This window comes from Thamnophis sirtalis, unplaced genomic scaffold (assembly GCF_051295495.1).
Source record: "Thamnophis sirtalis isolate CommonGarterSnake01/CBP01778 unplaced genomic scaffold, rThaSir2_p1.2 scaffold_5, whole genome shotgun sequence".
NCBI lineage: Eukaryota > Metazoa > Chordata > Lepidosauria > Squamata > Natricidae > Thamnophis > Thamnophis sirtalis.
The window spans coordinates 31,798,493-31,821,494 of NW_028261385.1; the positions used below are offsets into that span (position 1 = coordinate 31,798,493).

At 42.0% G+C, this 23,002-nt stretch overlaps 1 protein-coding gene across 1 annotated transcript in view; it reads left to right on the forward strand.

The window, feature by feature from the left end:
* CWC27 (CWC27 spliceosome associated cyclophilin) overlaps positions 1-23,002 on the forward strand; it is a 113,300-nt gene that overhangs the window by 64,961 nt on the left and 25,337 nt on the right. Inside the window, exons 11-13 of the mRNA XM_087715561.1 lie at positions 8,033-8,136; positions 12,276-12,385; positions 14,418-14,521. Of these exons, the coding sequence (XP_087571687.1) occupies positions 8,033-8,136; positions 12,276-12,385; positions 14,418-14,521 (318 nt within the window). The remainder of the gene's footprint in view (positions 1-8,032; positions 8,137-12,275; positions 12,386-14,417; positions 14,522-23,002) is intronic.

Genomic DNA, 23,002 nt, shown 5'->3' on the forward strand with positions numbered 1-23,002 from the left:
TGAAGGTATATTTGAAGTAGTAATAACCAAATGTTCTTATTGTTTCTCGAAAATATCAAGCTTCAAAAGATTAATTGATTAAATCAAGCAACTTTAAATTGTTCTGCACCAATTGTTCTGTATGATAAATCATGAAGAAAGTTGCCCCAAAGTAAAATTTTAAAAACCCTTGTCAATAGCTACAATTTTAATTTTGAATAATTTTCAGGAAGAATTTAGGCAGCTAAGTAACATTACAATCTAAATCAATGACACCTTAACATACAGGTACTTCAACTTACAACAGTTCATTTAATGACAATTCAAACTTATAATAGCCCTGAAAAAGTGACTTATGACCATTTTTCACAGTTACGACCTTTGCAGTATCCCCATGATCATGTGATCAAAATTCAGACACTTACAACTTACTCATATTTATGACTATTGCTGTGTCCCAAGGTCATGTGATTATCTTTTGCGACCTTCTGACAAGGAAAATCAATTGGAAAGACAGATTCGCTTAAAAACTGAATTACTAACTTAACAACTGCAGTGATTCATGTAACAACTGAGGCAAGAAAGGTCACAAAATGGGGCAAAACTCATTTAACAAATGTCTCACTGAGCAATGCAAATTTTTGGGCTCCATCGTAGTTGTAAGTCGAGGACTTGCCTGTACTTGAGGTTGGTGCAAGATGAATGGGTTGAAAAATCACCATTTTCTGTTTGAGTTGTGCTGTAAATATTTAATAAGAGTAAATGAACACTACAGATATGCAAATGTTGCAGTCAGCATTCTAAGAAAGAATGTTGGGAGTGCTGACATTTTGTTGAGATATTGGGACCTCCTCAGAGAAATGCAATTTCAGTGATTTCCTGTGGCTGGGAAGTGAGTGGTTTAAAGTCTATGTCAATAAATCCACAGTGCTATTTCACACCCACAAAGAAAAAGCAATGTTATCATGTATATGCAGTCACATGCATGCTTACTCAGAAGAAAATCCCATTTGAGTTCAGATTGGCTTATTCCCCTAGTAAATACACATAGACCTACAGCTTTTTTTTTTTTTTTTTGCCTAGACAGCTTAGTGACAGCTAGACAGCTATTTTTATTCCTGCAAGTTATTATTTTGGCTCTTTGGTAATTAATAAAATGTGCCACTGATGTCATCTAAGGATAACATAACTTCTTATAAGTATTCAAATAAGTTTCAAATAAGAAAAGAAATGCAAATCTTTTGTTTAAGTCTCATTTTGTCATTGTTGCTTTTATTTATTAAAATGAAGTTGAATTACCATTATGAAAACTTAGAGCAAATAGCTACAGTCAGAGCTAATCCTGGAATGTGCTGTGTTAGCTTAACCCCACAGCACTGACAATGCCCTTTAATGCATCTATTATTTCAGATTTGGCTCTCTTCTCTTGGGTAATGCTCTTTAACTCTATAGTGGTAAATTCTGAATGAATTATCCAGACTGATAATCCCTGGATGTGAGGTCATTAGTTTACCATTAGAAGATCCCAGCATAGAATAGACAATAATACCGAAGCCTCTCTATTGTATGTAACAAAATACCCTGGGGTTAACAGGACAGCTTCCCCATCCTATCTGTATCCCTTCACTATATAGCTTCTGTTGATTTTTTTATTGACTTTAAATTCTGCTTTTTGTGAGATTTCATAGACTAGTTTGCAGATTTCAATATGTATAAATACTGAGACCTTAGAGAGCTTTGAACTAGAAACAACTCTTAGTATTGGAAAGTAAAAGAAAACAAAAGGATTGCATAGATTAAACATAGATAAAATTGAAACTAAAAACATGGCAGGTGAGGATGAAGATAAAGATAATTTATTAAATTTATATGCCACCTAAAATTGCTGTTATTTTTTTAATTTGTCACTAAAAGTTCATCTTTATTTGTATACAAGTCAATAACCCGGCATTGCCCTGGTATTTATAGGGGAAAATGTCCAGACCAAATGTAATTTCTAATGTTGGATTTTCCCCCTTACCAGAGGGAGCCGCCCTTGTGGAGTACTGTAAAGCCGTTACCATGGCAACTCCACTGCACTGCACAGTAGAAGCCATTTTACAGCATTACAGTAGAAGCCATTTTAAGGCACAACAGACTGTATCTTAACAGAAAAAACACCCCAAGGGGTTTTAGGGGTGTCTTACCCCCATAATATTTTTTCCAGAGACTAAGTCTCCTGCGCATGTGCGGGACTCGGATGGCTGCCTGGCTTCTTACTCTATAGAAGCCAGTGCCAAATATAGAAGATCTCGAGGGCCTCCGGAGTCCTTTTACACCTTCAGCAAACCTCCCTGGTGGGGCTTGGTCCCAGGAATCGCGTAAGGCCCGGCTTTTCATCTGGTAGCTGCCCGTGGCCATCTCCCGAGCAGCGGAACTGCAGCGGCCTGAAACAGTGATTGCGGCATGAAGGGAAAGATGGCGGCACCGTGCTGCTGAATCGCAGTGATTGCAAATCTTTCGGCGCTCCCTTCCCCCCTGCTGGCCTGACTGATCCGAACGGCGTGGTGAGCCTGGGGACTCAATTTCTGCTGTGAAGAAGGAGGAGTCATCGGAAACTTTGTTGAGATTGGGGAGTGGCGGATTGGACGGCTGGCTATGTCTGCCGCTGCTGTAGCCGCCCCAGACACCCCCCCCTGTTCTATTCTGCTCGCCTTGCTGCCTGCTGCCTTGCTGTCCTGTGGTCCTCTGGGGAAAAGATCTGGCCATTCATCTGTCTGGTGTGGTGCTCGGGTGGAGAGGAAGATGGCGCCCCGAGCAGCATAATTATTGTTTTGTGCTCCAGATTCCGAGGAAACGAGAGTCCTGGATACCCCCCTTTTTTTCCACCTTCTGGCCTCCGTGTCATCATAGCCTCCTCCGGACATTGCTCCTTTGCCTCCCTCCCTAGCTATTGGGAAGCCTTTTTACCTTCTCCCTAGCTGTTTTGACTCTTCTCTGCCTTGGCCTGTGTCCGATGTCCTGCCTGTAACATCTGCGCTCTCCCGCCCACCTGCCGCTGCCATTGCTCTGGTTAGTTAGATAGAGTTAGATAAGAGATAGATATAGTTAGTTATAGGCATAGGTAGATATAGGTAGATAGTTAGATATAGTGTAGAAATAGTTACGAGGGCAACGGTTGGTTGCACCCGGGGGTGTGGGAAGGATTGATAATGGCAAGACTTAGGGCTAGGGTCAGGGCTTGAGATAGAGTTAGGGCTGGGCTAGGGCCGGGTTAATGTAAGATTAGTATTAGATTAAGTTTGGTGTTGGGCTAAGATTGGGTGTGGATTAGGGTGTAGGTTAGTGTTAGATTAGATTAGATTTAGTGATTAGGTTTAGGAGTAGGGTTGGGGTTGGGTTGGGATTAGGAGCGATAGAGGATGGCGGCCGCAAGGGCGAGGACTTGGTTTCGGAAAAATCAGCGCTCTCTCCCCCCCTCCTAGAACGGCTCAGGCCAGTTTCAGACTTTGGCCCCCCAGACTATGGACCTTATTTAATCTCAGGAAAGAGACTTCTGTGCACATGGTCCACTGACCTTCTTTTGGACTCTAAGAGGGGTAAGACTGAACGGTTGCTACTTGTGAACATTAGACTTTTATGCCTTACCCTTTCCCACGTATGACTGCCCTGTACACTATCGACTTTTGGTCTGGTGGCCGTGGACATCTCTCCGGGACATAGAGGAGGGAGAGGAGCGGAGCAGTTCTCTCTCCATCTTTACATCACTGTTTGATTGCGCACTATCGCAGTGCTCCGTGCATTTTAACATATGGTGAGTGCTTGAGATGTGATTGTGCTGTATCTATGTACCCACTTTTTATCATATAGCTGTATTTGTGTTTTTTAAATTGTCATGGGGGAGTGTTTGTTTGTATGAGTGAGTACGTCTGAGAAGGCTGGGACTATAACCGGGTACCTCCTACACTGAGTGCTCTGCAGAAGTGTTAGGGGGTCCTGGTTTAACCCCCAGCCTTAGAATGTATGGTTCAAAGGGCTTGCCAGAAATGTCGATAGCTTTGGGGGAGGGTGGGGGGGCCTATGGACACGGGAGTGGGCTGGAGCATTACGGTCCTAACTGGGATGGGCAGATATGGCGGGAACTTTAGGGCGAGCCATTACCAGGGAAGGAGGGTTCGCTATGTTACAGAGATCCCTCCTTCCGGCCCTATTAGTCCCACTCCAAGGCCAGATGGCGCGAGTAGTCAGGGCCCTGGTCTCAGGTTGCTGTTGCTAAATGCCAGGTCTGTGGTTCACAAGGCTCCCCTCGTCCGGGACTTAATTTTAGACGAGGGGGCAGACCTGGCATGTATTACTGAAACCTGGCTGGGCCCGGAGGGAGGAGTCCCCCTTACCGAGATGTGCCCAGAGGGTTTTCAGGTGCTTCACCAGCCACGACCCCAGAGAAGGGGTGGGGGAGTGGCAATGGTTATCCGAGAGTCTTTAGCTCCTCGTAGGATCCCTGCTCTGGAGCTTGTCAGGTGTGAGTCCTTGCTGGTGAGGTTGGACCCTGGGGGTCAAGTGGGCTTGCTGCTAACGTACCTGCCTCCCAACAGCATCGCAGCAGCTCTCCCCTCGCTCCTTGAGTCAGTAGCCGAGCTGGCAGTTGAGTTCCCCAGGCTTATGGTGCTGGGGGATTTCAACTTGCCTTCACTCGGCGAGCACTCTGATGGGGCGCAGGAGTTCATGGCTTCCATGACAGCCATGGGCTTGACCCAAGTAATTCGGGATCCGACCCACTCGGCGGGTCACACACTTGACCTCGTATTTCTCTTGGAGCAGTGGAGTTGCGATCTTGGTCTGAGGGGTATTGAGATCTTGCCCCTGTCGTGGTCGGACCACTGCCTACTGAGGCTTGACTTTCGGAGGCCAATCCCCCACTGTAGGGAGGAGGAACCGATTAGGTGGTTCCACCCCAGGGGCCATATGGACCCTATGGGCTTTCAGACGGCGCTTGGTGTTATACCTGATACTCTCGCCTGAGATTCGGTTGGCACTCTGGTCGCTGCTTGGAACTCGGCGGCGGCAGGGGCCCTCAACCGGATTGCGCCTTTACGGCCAATCCGAGGCAGTGGATCCAGGAGGGCTCCTTGGTTTACTGAGGAACTCCGGGAGATGAAGCGCCAAAAGAGACGCCTAGAGCGCCGCTGGAGATCCAGTAAGTCCGAGTCAGACCAAGCACTGTTAAAATCCTGCATCAGAGCCTACCTCCGGGCAATTCAGAGGTCAAAAAGAACTCACATTGCTGCTCTGATAGCTTCCGCTGAGTCACACCCAGCTGCCTTGTTTAGGATAGCCCGCTCCCTCCTTAAAGGGAGGGATACGGGCACTCCCCTACAGGGTAAGGCTGAGGAGTTCGTCCAATTTTTCGGGGATAAAGTAGCTCGGCTTCGGGCAAACCTGGACTCCAATTGCGCAGAGCCAGCTGAGGTACCGGGGGAGGGTCTTGAATGACATCGTTGGATTGATTTACAGTCTGTTACTCCTGAGGAAGTGGACAAGGCCATCGGAGCAGTGAGTGCCTCCACATGTGTACTGGACCCGTGTCCCTCCTGGCTGGTTGCGAACAGCAGGGAGGTGACGCGGGGCTGGATCCAGGCGATAGTGACCGTGTCTCTCCGGGAAGGGTCCTTTCCCCCCCTTTAAAGGAGGCGGTGGTGAGACCCCTACTGAAGAGACCGTCCTTGGATCCAGCCATTTTAAATAACTACCGTCCAGTCTCCAACCTCCCCTTTGTTGGGAAGATTGTTGAGAAAGTGGTGGCCTCTCAGCTCCAGCGGTCCTTGGAAGAAACCGATTATCTAGATGCCTTCCAATCTGGTTTCAGGCCTGGTACAGCACGGAAACTGCTTTGGTCGCACTGGCCGATGATCTCTGGAGAGCCAGAGACAGGGGCCGGGCCTCCGTTCTGGTGCTCCTGGACCTCTCAGCGGCCTTCGATACCATCAACCATGGTATCCTGCTGCAGCGGTTGCAAGAGGTGGGGGTGGGAGGCACCGTTTTTCGGTGGTTCTCCTCCTACCTCTCGGACAGGTCGCACTCGGTGTTGGTTGGAGGACAGAGGTCGACCCCTAGGTCCCTTAATTATGGGGTGCCGCAGGGGTCGGTCCTGTCCCCCCTCCTGTTTAACATTTACATGAAGCCGCTGGGAGAGATCATCCGACGGCACGGGATAAAGTACCACCAGTATGTGGACGATACTCAATTGTATCTGTCCGCCCCATGCCAACTCAGTGAAGCAGTTGAAGTGATGTGCCAGTGCCTGGAGGCTGTCAGGGTCTGGATGGGGGTAAACAAGTTGGCTCTCAATCCTGACAAGACCGAGTGGCTTGTGTTTTTTCCTCCCACAAATTGGCTAGGTATTCCATCTCTCAGGCTGGGGGGTGAAATTATACGCCCCTCAGACAGGGTTCGCAATTTGGGAGTCCTCCTGGACCCACAGCTGACCTTAGATCACCATTTGTCGGCTGTGACCAGGGGGGCATTTGCCCAGGTTCGCCTGGTGCACCAATTGCGTCCCTACCTGAACCGGGAGGATCTTACAACAGTCACTCATGCCCTTGTGACCTCAAGACTGGACTACTGCAATGCGCTCTACATGGGGCAGCCCTTGAAGACTGTTCGGAGACTTCAGCTTGTCCAGAATGCAGCCGCTCGAGTGATTGTGGGTGCGCCTCAGTATACCCACGTTACACCTATCCTCCGTGAGCTGTACTGGCTATCTATTGGTCTCTGGATACGCTTCAAGGTGCTAGTCTTCACTTATAAAGCCCTACATGGTATTGGACCTGGGTACGTGAGAGACCGCCTCCTGCCAATTACCTCCCATAGACCCATTAGATCCCACAGATTAGGCCTCCTCCAAATTCCATCTGCCGGCCAATGCCGGCTGTTGACCACTCGGAGGAGGGCCTTCTCTGTGGCTGCTCCGGCCCTTTGGAACGAGCTCCCCATGGAGATTCGGACCCTCTCCACCCTTCGGGCCTTCTGGACTGCGGTTAAGACCTGGCTGTCCCAGCAAGCCTGGGGTTGAGTTCCCCCCCTACTCGAATTTGCTGTGCTTGCTGTGTTTTTTAAATTGTTTGTATCATTGTCCTGTTTTTGTCTTACTTTTCTGTATTTGTTCCCCTTCCCTTGGCTTTTGTTCAGCCGCCCTGAGTCCTTTCGTGGAATAGGGCGGCTTACAAATCGAATAAATCCAATCCAATCCAATCCAAGTCATCTGTGTACCAAGTTTGGTTAAAATTGCTCAAGGCGTTCCAGAGATAGATAGATGGGTGGTTGGGTGGGTGGTTGGGTGGGTGGTTGGGTGGGTGGGTGGGTGGGTGGGTAGGTGGGTAGGTAGGTAGGTAGGTAGGTAGGTAGGTAGGTAGGTAGGTAGGTAGGTAGGTAGATAACAAAGGCTGACGTGCCCTTTTCCTTTGGTATTCTTGGTAATTACTAGAAATTTTACTTCTGCAGTTTGGTTACTTTTGTAAATGAATTTTGGAATTGGAGTGCCGGACCATTTTGTAAAAATCTTTGAAGCTATTGTACCCTGTAATCCAAGGTTGTTTTTCTAGAAGAGGTGTTTACATATTCTACTTCCAAGTATCCACTAGGAAATACTCATTAGTATGTTTGATGATAATCCTATATTTAAGTAATGTGTTAAATAGTCAATTCATAAAGATCAAAATGAAAGAGGTATTCTAATGGTGATTGTAATCTACCATTGGTTGCTTCAGTTTAAAAAAAGCTCCTGAAAAATTTTACTGGCTGGAACTTAGTGAAGTTCAAAACCCTTTATAATGTCCAGTTAAGATGTTTTCTTCAATTAATAGTTCAATTTCCTGTTATATTAGCAGAGTTTCTGCCTATACAACTTTTGAAATTGTGTAGACTGAAGACAGTTGACTTCAGTCAAACCTGACAGAATCAAATTATGATTATCATGTCTGAATACAGATTCGTCAACTATTAATTTTGTGTCTATTTTCTTCTGACTTCATTTTTTAAAAGAAAATTGAATTTATCTAAACATTGTTCTTTGCAGTGAGGAACTACGGAAGGAGGTTCGCCAATTGAAACGTGAACTAATAAAGGCAAAGCAAAAGAAAGAAGAAAATCCCTTAAAAGTGAAAGAGGATAAGCCTGAAGGTAAAAGATGAAGCAAAGTATCACTTCTTGCAATCGTATTCTAATAAATAGGATACATTTCCATATAAATCATGATGTTAAACTATTAAGAAATATTGTTCACTTCGTTTAAAAAAAGCTAATTTTGCTGCTGATTTTCCCAACAGCTTATTCTATATGAATTAGGTAACCTTAGTTTTGCCTCCGTAGAATCGTAGGTTTCAGCAAACATGTATTAGCAGGGTAAGGGGGGAGGAAATTCAGTTACTTAATTAAGTAGTGATAGCTATCACTGTGCTTTCAAACCCTTAGGACAGGGGTGTCAAACTCAAGGCCCACAGGCCAAATCCGGCCCGCGGGGTGCTTAAATCTGGCCTGCGGTGCCAGTCTGGAAATAGCAAAGGCCTGCAACGCCTCTGTTAATGAAAATGGGGCACACCCAATTTTCGGGCTAGACAACTCTGCCGGCCAAAACGGGGCCCAGTTCTTGGCCTAGACAGGCTCCTGCAATACTCTGACGGCCAAAAGAGGGGGTGGTGTGGCAGGGTGCTGCAGGAGGCACCTGTCCCATCTGCTGTCTGTCCTGCCCCCCCCCCCCGGGCTGGCCCACAGAGGAGAACTATAATGCTGATCCAGCCCTTGAAGAAATCCAGTTTAGGAGACTTAGGAGAACATAACATTCTCATGTAATGTGTGGCTCATTCCTTTCCAGTAAACCTAAGAAGCCATTAATGTTGTTATTATAGTTATATTTTCTAACGTACTGACATTATACAAGTAAACAATGAAGACTGCCAATCTTGTTCTCTAGAAGGCAAGAAAAAAGGAGTATTCCAGCAGATGCAGATAGACTATAGCAGTGATACGCACATTCGTCAGAGCCACACTCCGGGAAAGCCAAACTTCTGCGTACTAGAGCACATGCGTGCCTGACAATCAGCTGGCCAGCACTGCTGCGCACGCAAATACAGCTGATCGTTGCGTGTGCATGCATACCAGAAACCCAAAAGACAAACAGGCAAGGCCCCACGTGGCGGGCAACATGTTTTCACATTCCACTTTGGGCACGTGTGCCATAGGTTCACTATCACGGGACTATGGTGTCTACTAAATCCAATGAAAATGGATACATGAAAAAGGTAGAAATAATTCTATCATTTGAATTCTTAAGCTAAAAAGAGGAAATTCTGGCAACCAGCGGAAGAGAATGCCCAAAAGCACCGTATTGGATTATAAGCAAAAGAAATACAGAAGGTTTAGTAAAATACTGGTGGTTCCAGGGTTCATGAGGGATTCTTCTTCAGTTATTTTGGCAATTCAGCTGGAATATCTGTTAACACTGGGCACAAATTCAATAGCACAGCCTTTTCCCATTTATGTACAGTAGTGAGGATATACTTGTTTTATTCTGTTTTTTTCTTCTTGTAATGGCTTGCCATAAATTAGTCTGAATTGCTTTGTTGACCTGGTTGATCCAAAATATGGTAGATTTATTTGTTTGCTTAGAAACCCCTCTAAATTATATTTCTAAACTATTCTCTGTGGCTTTGAATATAAATGTTTGATTCAAATTAGCATCCAATAAAGCTGAATCCTATACAAATAAAGATTTAAACAAATGTTCTATTTCTTAAACAAATGTTCTATTCCTTAGTCAATTCCCTTTTTTGGTGCATTTTCAAAACAACAGTTCTGTTGTGAATTGGTAAAAGCAATATGAATTTTGGGAATAAAGACAGAGTAAAATTCAACATTTGTTGAATATTTGTTGAAAAATATGCATATATGTGTGTATGTGTGCGCGCATACATACATACATACATACATACATACATACATACATAGGCAGACTCAATAGACCACAAAGGTTTTTTCTACCATCCACGTTCAATGTTTCAACAAAACCTGAACAGAACTATCAATATGTTTGAATATTGAGCAACATTTTAAATTATGTGTCTTACTAGGTTATGTCCATGAAAGGCATAAAATGCTGTCTGTACAATTTATAGAAAGATAAAGTCAGATATGTGGTGTCTTTTGGAGATGATCAAAGATAGGTGACAAAGACAGAGAGGTCCTGCAACAAATTTTATTGATACTATATAAAAAAAGTTCACCTTTTATCTTATCTTATACATGTTTATAATGTTGGCTCCTGGCTACTTTCCTTGGTTTGCCCCAAAATCAGAACTGACTTGTTTTTTCAAACATATGCCCTGAAAATTGGGGAAATATTCCATAGTCCATTAGAATTGTGGAATAAAGCACTGCAAAATGCACTTTTATGTTCCCCATATTCATATTATTTATAAGAATGTTTCAATGCCACAGAAGAAGAATCTTTGTTAGCTGCAAGACTGTTCATACATTGAATTACTTCAATAATAGCAATAATCATTGCTATGATTAAGTTATAAAATGATAAATATCTGGATGCAGGTCTACTTTCAAGCTGAATAACTGAAATGCTTTCTTATTTTACAGCTTCCTCTCCCAAGCTCTCTTTTTATAGTACAACTATTGTCCTGGTTTAAACGTGTCAATTAATGCATGAAGATCTGTGCAGTTGCACAACCATTTACAAATATTTTTTACAAATATTTTAATGTAATCAGATGACTTATTCTTTTCAATTATATAGTTTTATTACTGCACATCCTGATATATTGTCTAAGTTTCTGCCATTAATTCTGCTATTAATTTTGAGTTTTATGAGTCCCTTGACCTCAAAGCTACTGTGATGCACTTTAAAACTAAATATAATGGTATTTTTTTTCCTAACAATCATTGTGTATTATTTCCTTGTTCTTTGTAAAAAAGGAAATATTCTTGTGCCAGCAGTAATTTCACATTTTCTTTGTAGAAAAGTTGGCACTGCTTCACTACTTGTCAACACTATCCCATTAGATTATTACATATAAAATGTATATGTGAGGAAAACAAGTGCCTGGAGGCAGATCACAATCTGCCTATTAGATGCGAGCATATAGTATATGTTCTTACTACTACTTGGTTACCATATTTTGGTCCATCAATAATGTCCTGCCTTTGAAATATGTCTGCGTTGTATAGAACACTTGCATTCTTGCCCATAAAATCAGGAAGTAATATTGTTTTTTAAAAAATGATTTTAAATAGCTTAGGATGTGCAAATATTTTAAAAGCAACTTTAATTTCTAAATTTCCATAGCAGTTAAGTTAGAGATCAGAGCAGCAGAAGCGCAAGTGCCAACAGTTTTAAAATATTTTTGGCACCTAATTATGTGTTAGGAGGAGAAAATGTACTATTGTGTTCATTTGTGGTTTTCTCAGGTAAAATAACAGGATTTAAACAGGAAAGCTGTCAATAGTTATTCCTGGATATTAGATTACAATATGTTGCTAAAAAGGCAAGTCCTGAAGGCAGCATCATTCAACAATCTGTAAGGCCAATCATGGGCACTAAATAAAAGAGTAATTTAGATTAAGATAAAAGTATGATTGAAAACAGGAAATCTCATCTTGCAGATAAAGGAAGAAGGAAGCATTTGTTTCTTATCTGTATGATCTAATGCTGGTTTTAATGTAACCATGTGCTTTCCTGTTAAGTACTTATCACCCTTTTTAAATGAATTGCATTATATTAGATTTGCATTTTTCTTACTTTTTAAATTTTAGTTCCTGTGTGTATATTTTTGAACAATGACCTGTAGGATGTACTGGGTTATAGAACTTTATCTTAAATATAGACATCATTTAGGGGACTCTTATTCAACCTTTAATTTAAGGTCTTTACACATTATCTGATTGGTTTTGTTTGTTTTAATATTATCTAGCTGACAGACCATCTTCAAGCTCTTGTTACGATCTTTTCTTGTTTAGCTACTCCAATTTGGTAATTTCTGCTAACTGGCTGGAGAAGGGAACATTCTATCTGCTGCTCAGAAATTATTGCTGGGGGAAAATATGTAGACTATTTTTTCTAATTAGTCAAAACAACCTATTTAATACAGAAAAGGGAAAAAATGATTCAGCTACAAAAACAACAACTTCATAGTACAAGAACAAATTCATTGAAACATTTGTCAATATTTCTTTAAATAAAATGACTAATGTAAATTTAAGTATCACAATTATCTTTGAATAAAATGTATGTTTTCTTTGGTTTCTAAATGGAGAAGAGGAAGCTGCTCCGAATAGCATGGTGGCAGAATATCTTGAAGAAAAGAAGAAATATGAAGAATTTAGGAAGCAGCAGGCAAAGAAAGGAACTTCTCGTGAAGAACAGGTAGGTGCCATATTTGCTCAAAAAGAAAAAAGACTTTGATTTAAGATCATCTTTCACCTGCAAAAGAAGATTAGACAGAACCAAATAATCTAACTCCATTTCTACATTCACAGAAATATCTAAGGCAAATCTGGTATTTTACATTATAGAGGAGGGGTTTCACTTTATTTTATTTTTTCTTTACATTTAATTTGTGTGCTGAATGCTTATATTAATTTTGAAGCATATTAACAAATCTATGGTCTTGACACCATAGCAGAATAGTGAAAGCAGAAGTATTTGTTATACTTTTTAAACAGTATACTGCATCTTCAAAGAGCTATATTCAAAACATGTTTTACAGCTAGTGAAAGTGTTTTAGTTTACCTCTTTCAAAGCAGACTCTAATGATTGCTGGTTCATAAACTCATGTTCAGTTCCTCCTTTTTGGATGTGTTTGGTTTGTGGTGATAAATTAACTTTCAGTGACAGACACAGTCACTGTTATCTCTGCAGTGGTAAGGGGCACCTTGCTAGCAATATTTCAGTAGGCAAATATATGAAAATGTCTTTTCTTAGTTACAGTTATACTTTGCACCTTACTTGTACCAGATTGAGCACATGCTGCTGTTTATTGAGGAGAATATTTCATTAGACCAATAGGTCATTGGCAAACTCTCTGTGTTGTATGTCCAACCTCCATGTTAGGTACATAGGCACAGTCTCCAACAGTCACTGAATCCTCTGCAGATTTTCTGTAGTATGGTGAACTGATGCCGGTGTATATAGTAGTTAAATCTTACATATTGCATCTTTGTACACTTAACATGATTATCCTTGGCTGCCTTGTCACCAAGTACCACCTGCATTTCTTTTAAGATTTTTGCACATCGAAAGCGATCACCAAGAAAACAAGGTGCTATTTATTTTTATTTTTAACGTTATCACTATTTTGTCAGTTAAGTGAGAGGCAAGTCTTTTAGGAATTGAGGCATTTGTCACTGGGGAGATTAGTAATGTCACACTAAAGTCATTCTGCCAATGCTATCTATCTTTTCCAACAATATGTGACCACAGAGTATTTTAAATAATTACAGTGAATAGACTCTTTACCATTAGTACCTGTATACATTGATTGAATGAAATTCCTTTTGGAACATAAGTTGTGAACCCTAGCAATACAATTCAATGGGCAAATAATTCTGCAATAAGTGAATTTTTTTGTATGGGAAAAAAGTTACAAAACTTAAAGATGTGCACAAACATAAGCTATACCTTACAAGCATGTTTGTATTGTAAGGTATAGCTTACAATATAAAATACAATATAGCAGATAGCTGTATAGCCGGTGAAGAGTTAGAATGTTCATTCAAATTACATTCATTGAAGAATAATAGACAAAAATTTATTTGATAAAATAAGTACATTAAAAAATGTAGTTCATTTTTTTTCACAAAATGCAACACTTTATATTTTATATTGTAAACGCTAATACTGTGTAAGACGCAATGTCTGTGGAGATTCTCAATCACTCAGGTCATGGTTTTTCCAAAGGTGCTTTTTCAAACTGCAACTGGACTTTGTTTTTCCTTGAAGAAGCTTGTTGATTTCTGACTGAATGATGGAGAATGGAAACATATATATTCCTCATAGTTATCTGGTTGAGGCCGCTTGGAGATTTACATGTGCCCTCAAGGTCACTTGAATAGTGCAAATGGGTGTGGAACCTTCTTGGAACTGCTGAAAGGACTGTGTTACAAACAAGAGATTTGTGGTGGTGTATGCCTCTCCCTCTGTTGAGAGAGGGCTGTTTGGTCTTAATGTAGATGACCTCTTTGACCCCTCTTTTAAGCCTAGTTGTATAATTATATATAATTATATAAATATAAATCCTTCCATTTTCCATCATTCAGTTAGAACTAAAGAAGTTTCTTGGATGACAAACAAAATATTTTCAAGGAAGAACAAAGAAAATCCAGTTGCCTTTTGAAAACGCACCTTTGTGTAAGAGAGAGTGTATGGGCATGTGCTAAGCATCATATTTTAATTCCAGACACTGGCGTTACTAGATAGATTCAAATCAAAACTAAACCAAGCAATATCCGAAACACCTGAAGATGAAGGACCTGAACCTGAAGTGGAGAACGATGAAGGATGGTGAGAAACTTATGAACTCAAAATAACTTTAAGTACAAAATACAGAATAGAAAATATTTTCAAAATCTATCTTCATGATTTTAACTTTATCTTCCCAATAACCCTAACCTAATTATAAACAAAATTGTTTTATGCAAGGATATTTTTTTCCTTAACAAAGAGAAAAACTTCTCTGGTAAGGGATAGCTTCATCTCTACCTCCCCTCTCAATAAACCTAAATAAGGTTGCCATTTCCTTACTACAATTCCTTAATAGTGTAGAAAAAACTAACTTTCCTGCATCAGAACTAGTTAAGCTTATAAATAAGTTTATCCTTCACCCACCCTGTTACAAACTTAATCACACAAGTTGAATGATAGGGTTAAAATCTGTCCTCTCCCAATGGACTCACGCAGAAACCAGGAGACTGTGAATTCTAGTCCTTGCTTAGGCACAAAGCCAGCTGGGTGACTTGTGCTAGTCATTTTTTTTCACCTAGAAGGAAGTGGCAAGCCAATTCTGAAAATGCTGCCAAGAAAATAGGAGGCAAGGCTAGTACTCACACACACACATGCATATACATGAAAAATCCACTACCAGTAATAATAGTGCCCCCCTCCCCTCCAGGTAAAATTATGTATATCAGACCATGATTTATTTTCAAGAATATCGTAAGCCTAAAACAGGGCAGGGAATCTTTTTCTGTTTGAGAGACACAATGCATTATATATTTATATTTATATTTATATTTATATATCATATAAATATATTTATATTTAATGGCTTTGTGTGTGTGTGTGTGTGTGTGTGTGTGTGTGTGTGTGTGTGTGTGTGTGTGTGTTTTCAAGCATAACCCTGGAACACCTCAAGCAATTTAAACCAAACTTGGTACACAAATAACTTACTCTCTGGAAACAAATACCATGGGGGTAAGACACCCCAAACACCCTCGGGGTGTGTCCGTGTGTGTGTGTGTTCTAGCATAACTACGGAACGCCTGGGTTGCTAAAATGAAAAGAACTGAATTATATCTATAGTGTCAAGTCACTGTACTTTTGACAGTGATAGTGTGCATTTTGGATTCAAGTTCTGTTAAGATACAGTCTGTTGTGCCTTAAAATGGCTTCTACTATACAACACAGTGGAGTTGCCATGGTAACAGCTTCGCAGTACTCCACAAGGGGGCTCCCTCTACATGAAGCCACTGGGTGAGATCATTCGACGGCACGGGATAAAATACCATCAATATGCGGACGACACTCAGTTGTATCTGTCCGCCCCGTGCCAACTCAGTGAAGCAGTCGATGTGATGTGCCAGTGCCTGGAGGCTGTCAGGGTCTGGATGGGGGTTAACAAGCTTGTGCTCAATCCAGACAAGACCGAGTGGCTGTTGTGTTTCCCTCCCAAAAATTTGGTTAGTATTCCATCACTCAGGCTGGGGGGTGAAATTTTACGCCCCTCAGACAGGGCTCGCAACTTGGGAGTCCTCCTGGACCCACAGCTGACTTTAGAACATCATTTGTCGGCTGTGACCAGGTTCGCCTGGTGCACCAGTTGCGTCCCTACCTGAACCGGGAGGCACTCGCAACAGTCACTCATGCCCTCGTGACCTCAAGACTGGACTACTGCAATGCGCTCTACATGGGGCAGTCCTTGAAGAGCATTCGGAGACTTCAACTGGTCCAGAACGCGGCCGCGCGAGCGATTGTGGGTGTACCTCAATACACCCACGTTACACCTATCCTCCGCGAGCTGCACTGGCTTCCAATCGGTCTCCAGATACGCTTCAAGGTGCTAGTTATTACTTATAAAGCCCTTCATGGTATTGGACCTGGGTACTTGAGAGACCGCCTGCTGCCAATTACCTCCCAAAGACCCATTAGATCGCACAGGGCCAGCCTCCTCTGGTTCCATCTACCAGCCAATGCCATCTGACTACGACCCAGCGGAGGGCCTTCTCTGTTGCAGCTCTGGCCCTTTGGAACGAACTCCCCGCGGAGATTCGGACTCTCACCTCTCTCCCTGCTTTCCGAAATGCCGTTAAAACCTGGCTGTGTCGGCAGGCCTGGGGTTGATGAGCTTCCCTCCCCTCTCGACAGGTGTGATTGTTGGTCATTTTAATATGTTTATTTTGTACTTGTATGTTTCCCCTTCCCATTTAAGTTGTTCGCCGCCCTGAGTCCCTTTTAGGGAATAGGGCGGTATATAAATAAAATAAAACTTAAACTTAAACTCCCTCTAATACAGGATAGGGATAAATATACACCTGGGCTTCGCCTGGTTATCAGCTAGTAGGAAATATTTTGGGAGTCGGGAGTGTTTCCCACCCGTGGGTGAGATCATTGCTTTTTATACTCTTAGTTTCTTTTTTTAAAAAAAATCTCCCCTCACACACACATTCATGCACCACCCATATAGTCAATTCTCTTTCTGACTTTGTTTGTTTGTTTGTTTCACAACCATTGCTGATTTCTGAGCCAGTGCACCAGAGAAAGAAGAAAACAGACAAAGCAAGGATTCTTACCATGGGCCCATTCATTTAGCAATATATTGATCCTAGAGCAGTGAGGGCCAACCTTTTTCTTATGCCGTGCCAAAATTGTGCGCCTGTGTGCTATCGCGTGTGTGTGCATACCCACACCAATTCAATCCTCCTCACCCACCTGAGCATGCAAGTGCGACACCACTACTCCCTCACACATACGCGCACAACCCCTCCCCAGACTCCAGAGGCTTTCCTGAAACCTGGGGAGGGCGAAAACGGCTTCTCTCGTCCCTCTGGAAGAGCAAATAATTGGAGCTGATGGCTGGCGTGCCAGCAAAAATGACGTGCCATAGGTTCGCCATCACGGTCCTAGGGCTGAATCAGAGTTAGCTTACTGCTGAGAGCATGCACACAAATAAAAGTATATTTTTAGAGTATATTTTATATATTCTAGATTAAGTTGCTTCAGGTTTGTGTCTTTTGGAATTTCACTAACCTAAAAACTATAACAAGCATGAAGAATTTTTGGGTTGAGAGATTGGTTTGGGAAGAAAAAAATATTTTTGGATTCAAATTGTTTTTCCCCTTCTTCAGTGCCCTTAACTAGGTTGAGTGGCTGGATCCAATTGTGGCAACTTTGAAGGAATTTTTAGTGTAGACTTCCAACCCACTCCTCAAAAACTGCAGCAATGTGCTTTGTGATGATTTACTGAATGTGTGTGTGTGTGTGAGTGAGAGAGAGAGAGAGAGAGAGAGATGCATAAATTATATGATTGTAAACCATTTTGTAGGGTATGGTTGCTGCTTTTATGGAAAGTGAAATCAAGCTAGCAGGCCTTGCACAACTGTCAGGGTATGTTATCTGAAATAAAATGATTGCCTGTAAGACATTCTTTTGTGTCCACATGAGTGGCCACACATTGAGGTATAATTTTCATTTTCTGTCAAGATAGAAGCCATTACCAATTTGTTATATTTTCTTTTATTTGGCAATCTTCTCTTTCTGCATTTTTGGCTGAATTGTCCTGTTGGCATAGAATACAGCAGACATTTGGGTACTTTTCAGACGTATTTGACTTCTCTGTGCAAAAACTTTTTTTTTTAATATTACAACTCTACTGTAAACAGTGTGTACGGTGTTTGATAATTACTACCAGACACTACTATTTTACAAGGCTTTTGAGGAAGCATTGCTAAAAGATCTAAAGCAAATTCGATAGGGTAGAGTTTCATTCTAAAGCTTAAAATCTCTTATTGGGACATGCCGCTGTCATCTGAAACTCAGCAGTGCTTCTGTCTGCTTCGTGGTGCTCTTGTCTCCTTCCAACAGCTATACAGTGTAAAATGCATATAAAACACAGGTCATCAAGGCCAATGTGACATTTGCAGGACTGTTGATGGAGCCCTGTGAAAACCTATATGACCCTCTCTACATGACACATCTGGATTTGGCACAGCAATGGCATTTGCACCATTTACTCAGCATTTCTTGGCACTGGCTGACGCTGAGGTGTCTAGTGCTGATAAACAGCAGCTAGTTTCATGACCATGATTAACAAGGTCCTCCTGACACCTTTGGGTTTCATTCCTTTTCTTTTTATATTTATAGCTTCAATTATCCTCCTTTTAACATAGAGAATTGCTTAATTTCTCAAAGAATTTTTAATGAGGGCATTTGTTCTTTCACTAGTGCTCAGCACATTTCCTGCAGGAATATTGATAAGAGCATTACATACAGATATAGCAGTGGTGGGTTGCAGGCGGTACGCCGCGGTACGGGTGTACCGGAGCCTGCCCAGAGCACCGGCTCCCGTTCTGGTATGATGCTCCGGAGGGCCCACCTGCCTGCCCATGCGCCTTACCTGTCTTTAAACTCTTCGGTGCTTCCGTGCACATGCAGGACACGTACAGCACCTGTGCGATGCTCCGCCAAGCATTTGGGGTGTCACGGAGGCGCTGCTGTATGGTAAGACACATGCATGCCCTGCGCGCGTGTGCACGTTCATGTGGAGGGCACCAGGCCCCATTGCAACCATATGGGTTGCAACGGGATCCTGAACCCACCACTGAGATATAGGGATCTCAGACTCCTAGTGGATGATTACATGAGCCAGCAGTGTGCAGCAACAGCCAAAAAAGTAATACAATCTGTGTTGTATAAACAGAGATAATAGAATCAAAATCACATGAGGTATTAGCACCGCTTTATAAATCCAGAGTAAGACCACACCTGGAATACTGCATCCAGTGTTGGTCACCACATTACAAAAATGTGGTAGAGATTTTTTTGGGGAAGTATAAAGATGATTAAAGGCCTGGTGACAAAAACATACAAAGGGTGGTTGCAGGAATTGGATATTCTTAGTCTAGAGAAAAGAAGGACTAGGGAAGGACATGATAGCAATATTCCAGTATTTGACCACAAAGAAGAGGGGGTCAACTTATTTTCCAAAGCACCAGAAGTCAAGACAAGAAACAATGGATGGAAACTAATCAAGGAGAGAAGCAACTTGGGATTAAAGAGAAACTTCCTAACAGAGAGGACAACTGGAGCAGCTTGCCTCCAGAAATTTTGGGTGCTGGAGGTTTTTAAGAAAACATTGGACAGCTACCTATCTGAAATGGTCCTGCTTGAGCATGGGGTTGGACTAGAAAACCTTCTATCTCTATGTCCCTTCTATCTCTATTCCGATTGATTGTATGATGCCAGTGATACAAGCTGCAGTAGAAAGGGCACAGGACTAAACTGCTTTCTGCTTCATATTTGTTTTCTTTTAATAGTGGAAAAGACTGAGAGCCATTTCTTTCCTTTTTAGGAAAAAGCTATTGCCATTCTGAAATGCTATGCATGTTGCAAGGCATATCCCTTGATTATGTCCAACTTTTCCATGATCTGAATTTGTCCAACTGAGCTCTGCCTCAATGATGAGACTTCCTTAATACATTCTGTGGGATCAAATCACAATCCAGGAATACCATTAAGAGGTGATAAGATTTCCATTTGTTACCAGAAACAGAAGTAAAAAAAAAATAGTCTCCAATAGTCTCCATAAGCACTTTTTGCCAAATAGTCCTGCACTTGTAATATCATTGCCGATTAATCATGCCAACAGTATATTTCAGTGCCTGCCCTTCAGGATAGGTCAAAACAGGAAATAGAGTCTATAAAAAATAACAGAACCCTTTGGATACAGGATGCTACAGTAACAGAATCTTGAAAGCCTGGCATGGTTTTCCCTCCCTCTCTCTTACACCAGAGAGTTAAAATGGAATCACTTTAGTATGCTCTCTTCCTTCCAAGCTTAAATCATTATTTGCTAATTGTAACATTCTTTTTCCAAAGTTCTCTGTACTCATCTTGTATCAACAGTGACCTCAGAAAGAAGATAGAACACACATGCATGCACATCCCTGCCTGTCACTATTATCAAATATGTTGCACACATTCACAATACTAAGTTAGGATTTTAAGCCATGTTTGTTAAAGAAACCATGACCTGAAGACCTGATTTGTATGCAATGCTAAGGCAGTATAGACAAGGTCATACACCACAATATGCCCAAAGAAGCAGTATTTGGCTTAGTTCAATGGATGAATCCAGTCAGTGTGTACATGGGTATGTGAGATAAAGAAGGAGGTAAGGAAAAGATATGTGGGCCCCTTTGTGCATGTCAGTTTTCACATCAAATTAGACTTCTTCTGGAATATGAGTTGGGGCAAAAAGACATGCTGCAGATTCCTGCTTCTGCTTTTGACTATGTTTAACAGAACTATATAACTATAAAGAGTTTAGAAATTTTACAGATCAGAAAGGCCCAGATATAACATATTCCACATTGGCAAAATAAGATGCACAATTGTCTGGTATATGGAATGAGAATGTATATTTTTTTTAAAAGTTGCATTTGTTAAACCAAAATATCCTGATCTGCTAGTTTGAGACTCATGAGACGAAGAATGTTGAGAAGTTTTTCACAATAAGTGAAACAAGAACATCATGCAGCAGGAAATAGATATCAGTTTTTCTTCTTACTCCATTAATAGGGAGAGAACCCACCTTTTAACCAGCATATTTTCACCTCAATTTGGCAGCTTCACGCAATTGATTTAGTTCTTGTCTGCTAGATGATTGAACATTTTTGATTATGAGGATTTAAATTTCTGTTTGGATCAAGATTAAGTTTGTTTGAGAGACTGTTATATAAACATATTCCACTCTGGAAGTGATTAAGCCAGGAGTTATAAAACCATGCACAACTTGATGTTTAAAAGCATTTTCTGGCTTTTCTCATAGTGCATAGTATCACGTTGTTCAAATTTCTGAATTCCAAACCTAGATGTGCTTGATTGTTGAACATATCCTAAATCATTTACATGCTAAACAACCTGCTGCTGATTAGAATAAAATTTTCCAGGGATTCACAGATGCTCTTATAATTATGAAGTAAACTTTTAAAAGCCTGCCTTGATATTGCATTGTCAACTCTGATAGTAACTTTGTCAGAGAGTGTCAAATGAAGAGTATTGTTTCCCTCTTGGAACTTCAAAACATAAGGCATGATTTGCTATAAAGTAATTGGCTCCATTACTCAAGCAATTAGTACACTGACAATTTTTATTTTGATCTCCCGCGTGAGGCGGCTCTATTTTCGCTGGCAGAGGGTTGCAGGAGGCCGTGGCAACCAAAAACAGAGCTTGGGAGCCCGTCTGTCCTTTGCTGTTTCCAGGGCGGCAGATCTAAGTCTTCTGCGGGCCGGATCCGAGCCCCGGGCCTTGAGGTTGACACCCCTGATATAAGTGGTTCATTTAGTAATCAGTCAAAGTTACCACAGCACTGAAAAAACCGACTTATGACCATTTTAACACTTATGACGGTTGCAGCACCCCCAGGGTCACATGACCAATATTCAGTTACTTTACAATTGATTCATATTTATGATGGTCCCAGGGCCATGCCTTCTGCAACCTTCTGACAAGCAAAGATAATGGGGAAGCCAGATTGACTTAATAACCATGTTACTAACTTAACAACTGAAGTCAGATAGTGTTAACTTTGTCCAGTGACCAATAGGGCTGAGTCTACAGTTTGTAAAACCATCTCCGTGCAGCTCCTCCTCAGCTTTAGACTCAGTCAGTTTTGGACTGGACGTGTACTTGAGTTTCCCTATGACTTGTTGATCTTTATTACTAATTGGATATTGCCAAAAAAATGATTTTTCTCCCTCTGCCATTCTTAAAGATCGTACAGGCAGAGGGAGTGCTTAAATTCATCGAGGGGCTTTGCCCCATGCTGCGGAGCCAGCTGTGTGGCTTGAAAAGCCGTTTTAAAGCGTCAGAGGTTTTTTTTTTTTCCTCTCAGTGATCGTCGGAGGCTCCTATTAGGCAGTGGAGCGGTTCCGACACTTCTAATTAAATTCGGACTGCTTGCAAGTGCCCCGGTGGCAAGCCCAAGGGTGGAAACCCTGCAGCCTCTTTCCAAAGTGCAGTGCAGCGGCTGCGAAGCCCTCGGGGGGATCGGTGGCTGTTTCCTTCGCAGGGACAGCAGAGGATGCCATTTTGAGCCAGCAAAAAGTGAGAGAGTTTATTTTGGCGCAAAGATGCTGCTGGCACCATTTTGGAGGCAACGGTCTGTAACGGGGGCCTTTACCAGCAATAGCCTTGAGGGTGGCTGTTTTTTCCCTTACATTGAGCTATGACTTCCAGCACAGGAGATGGGGCAGTAATCTCCCCTCAGGCCTCTCCTCTAGATAGCCCTGTAGCTGGCCCTTCATCAGCCAAGCCTTCCAGGAAAAAGGTGGTAGCTACTGAATCAGCTGAGGAGATCCTTGCAAAGGCTCCTAAGACTGCAAAAAAAAGGGGGGGAAAGAGACATTTTAAGATTTCAGCTCACAAGACTTCCTCCAGCAAGCACGCGCAAGGTGGCAGAGAGAGCCCTCATTCATTCCAGGTAATCCAGGTCTCTCCTGATAAGATAAGATAAGATAAGATACTTTATTTGTATGCCGCCCTTTTCCC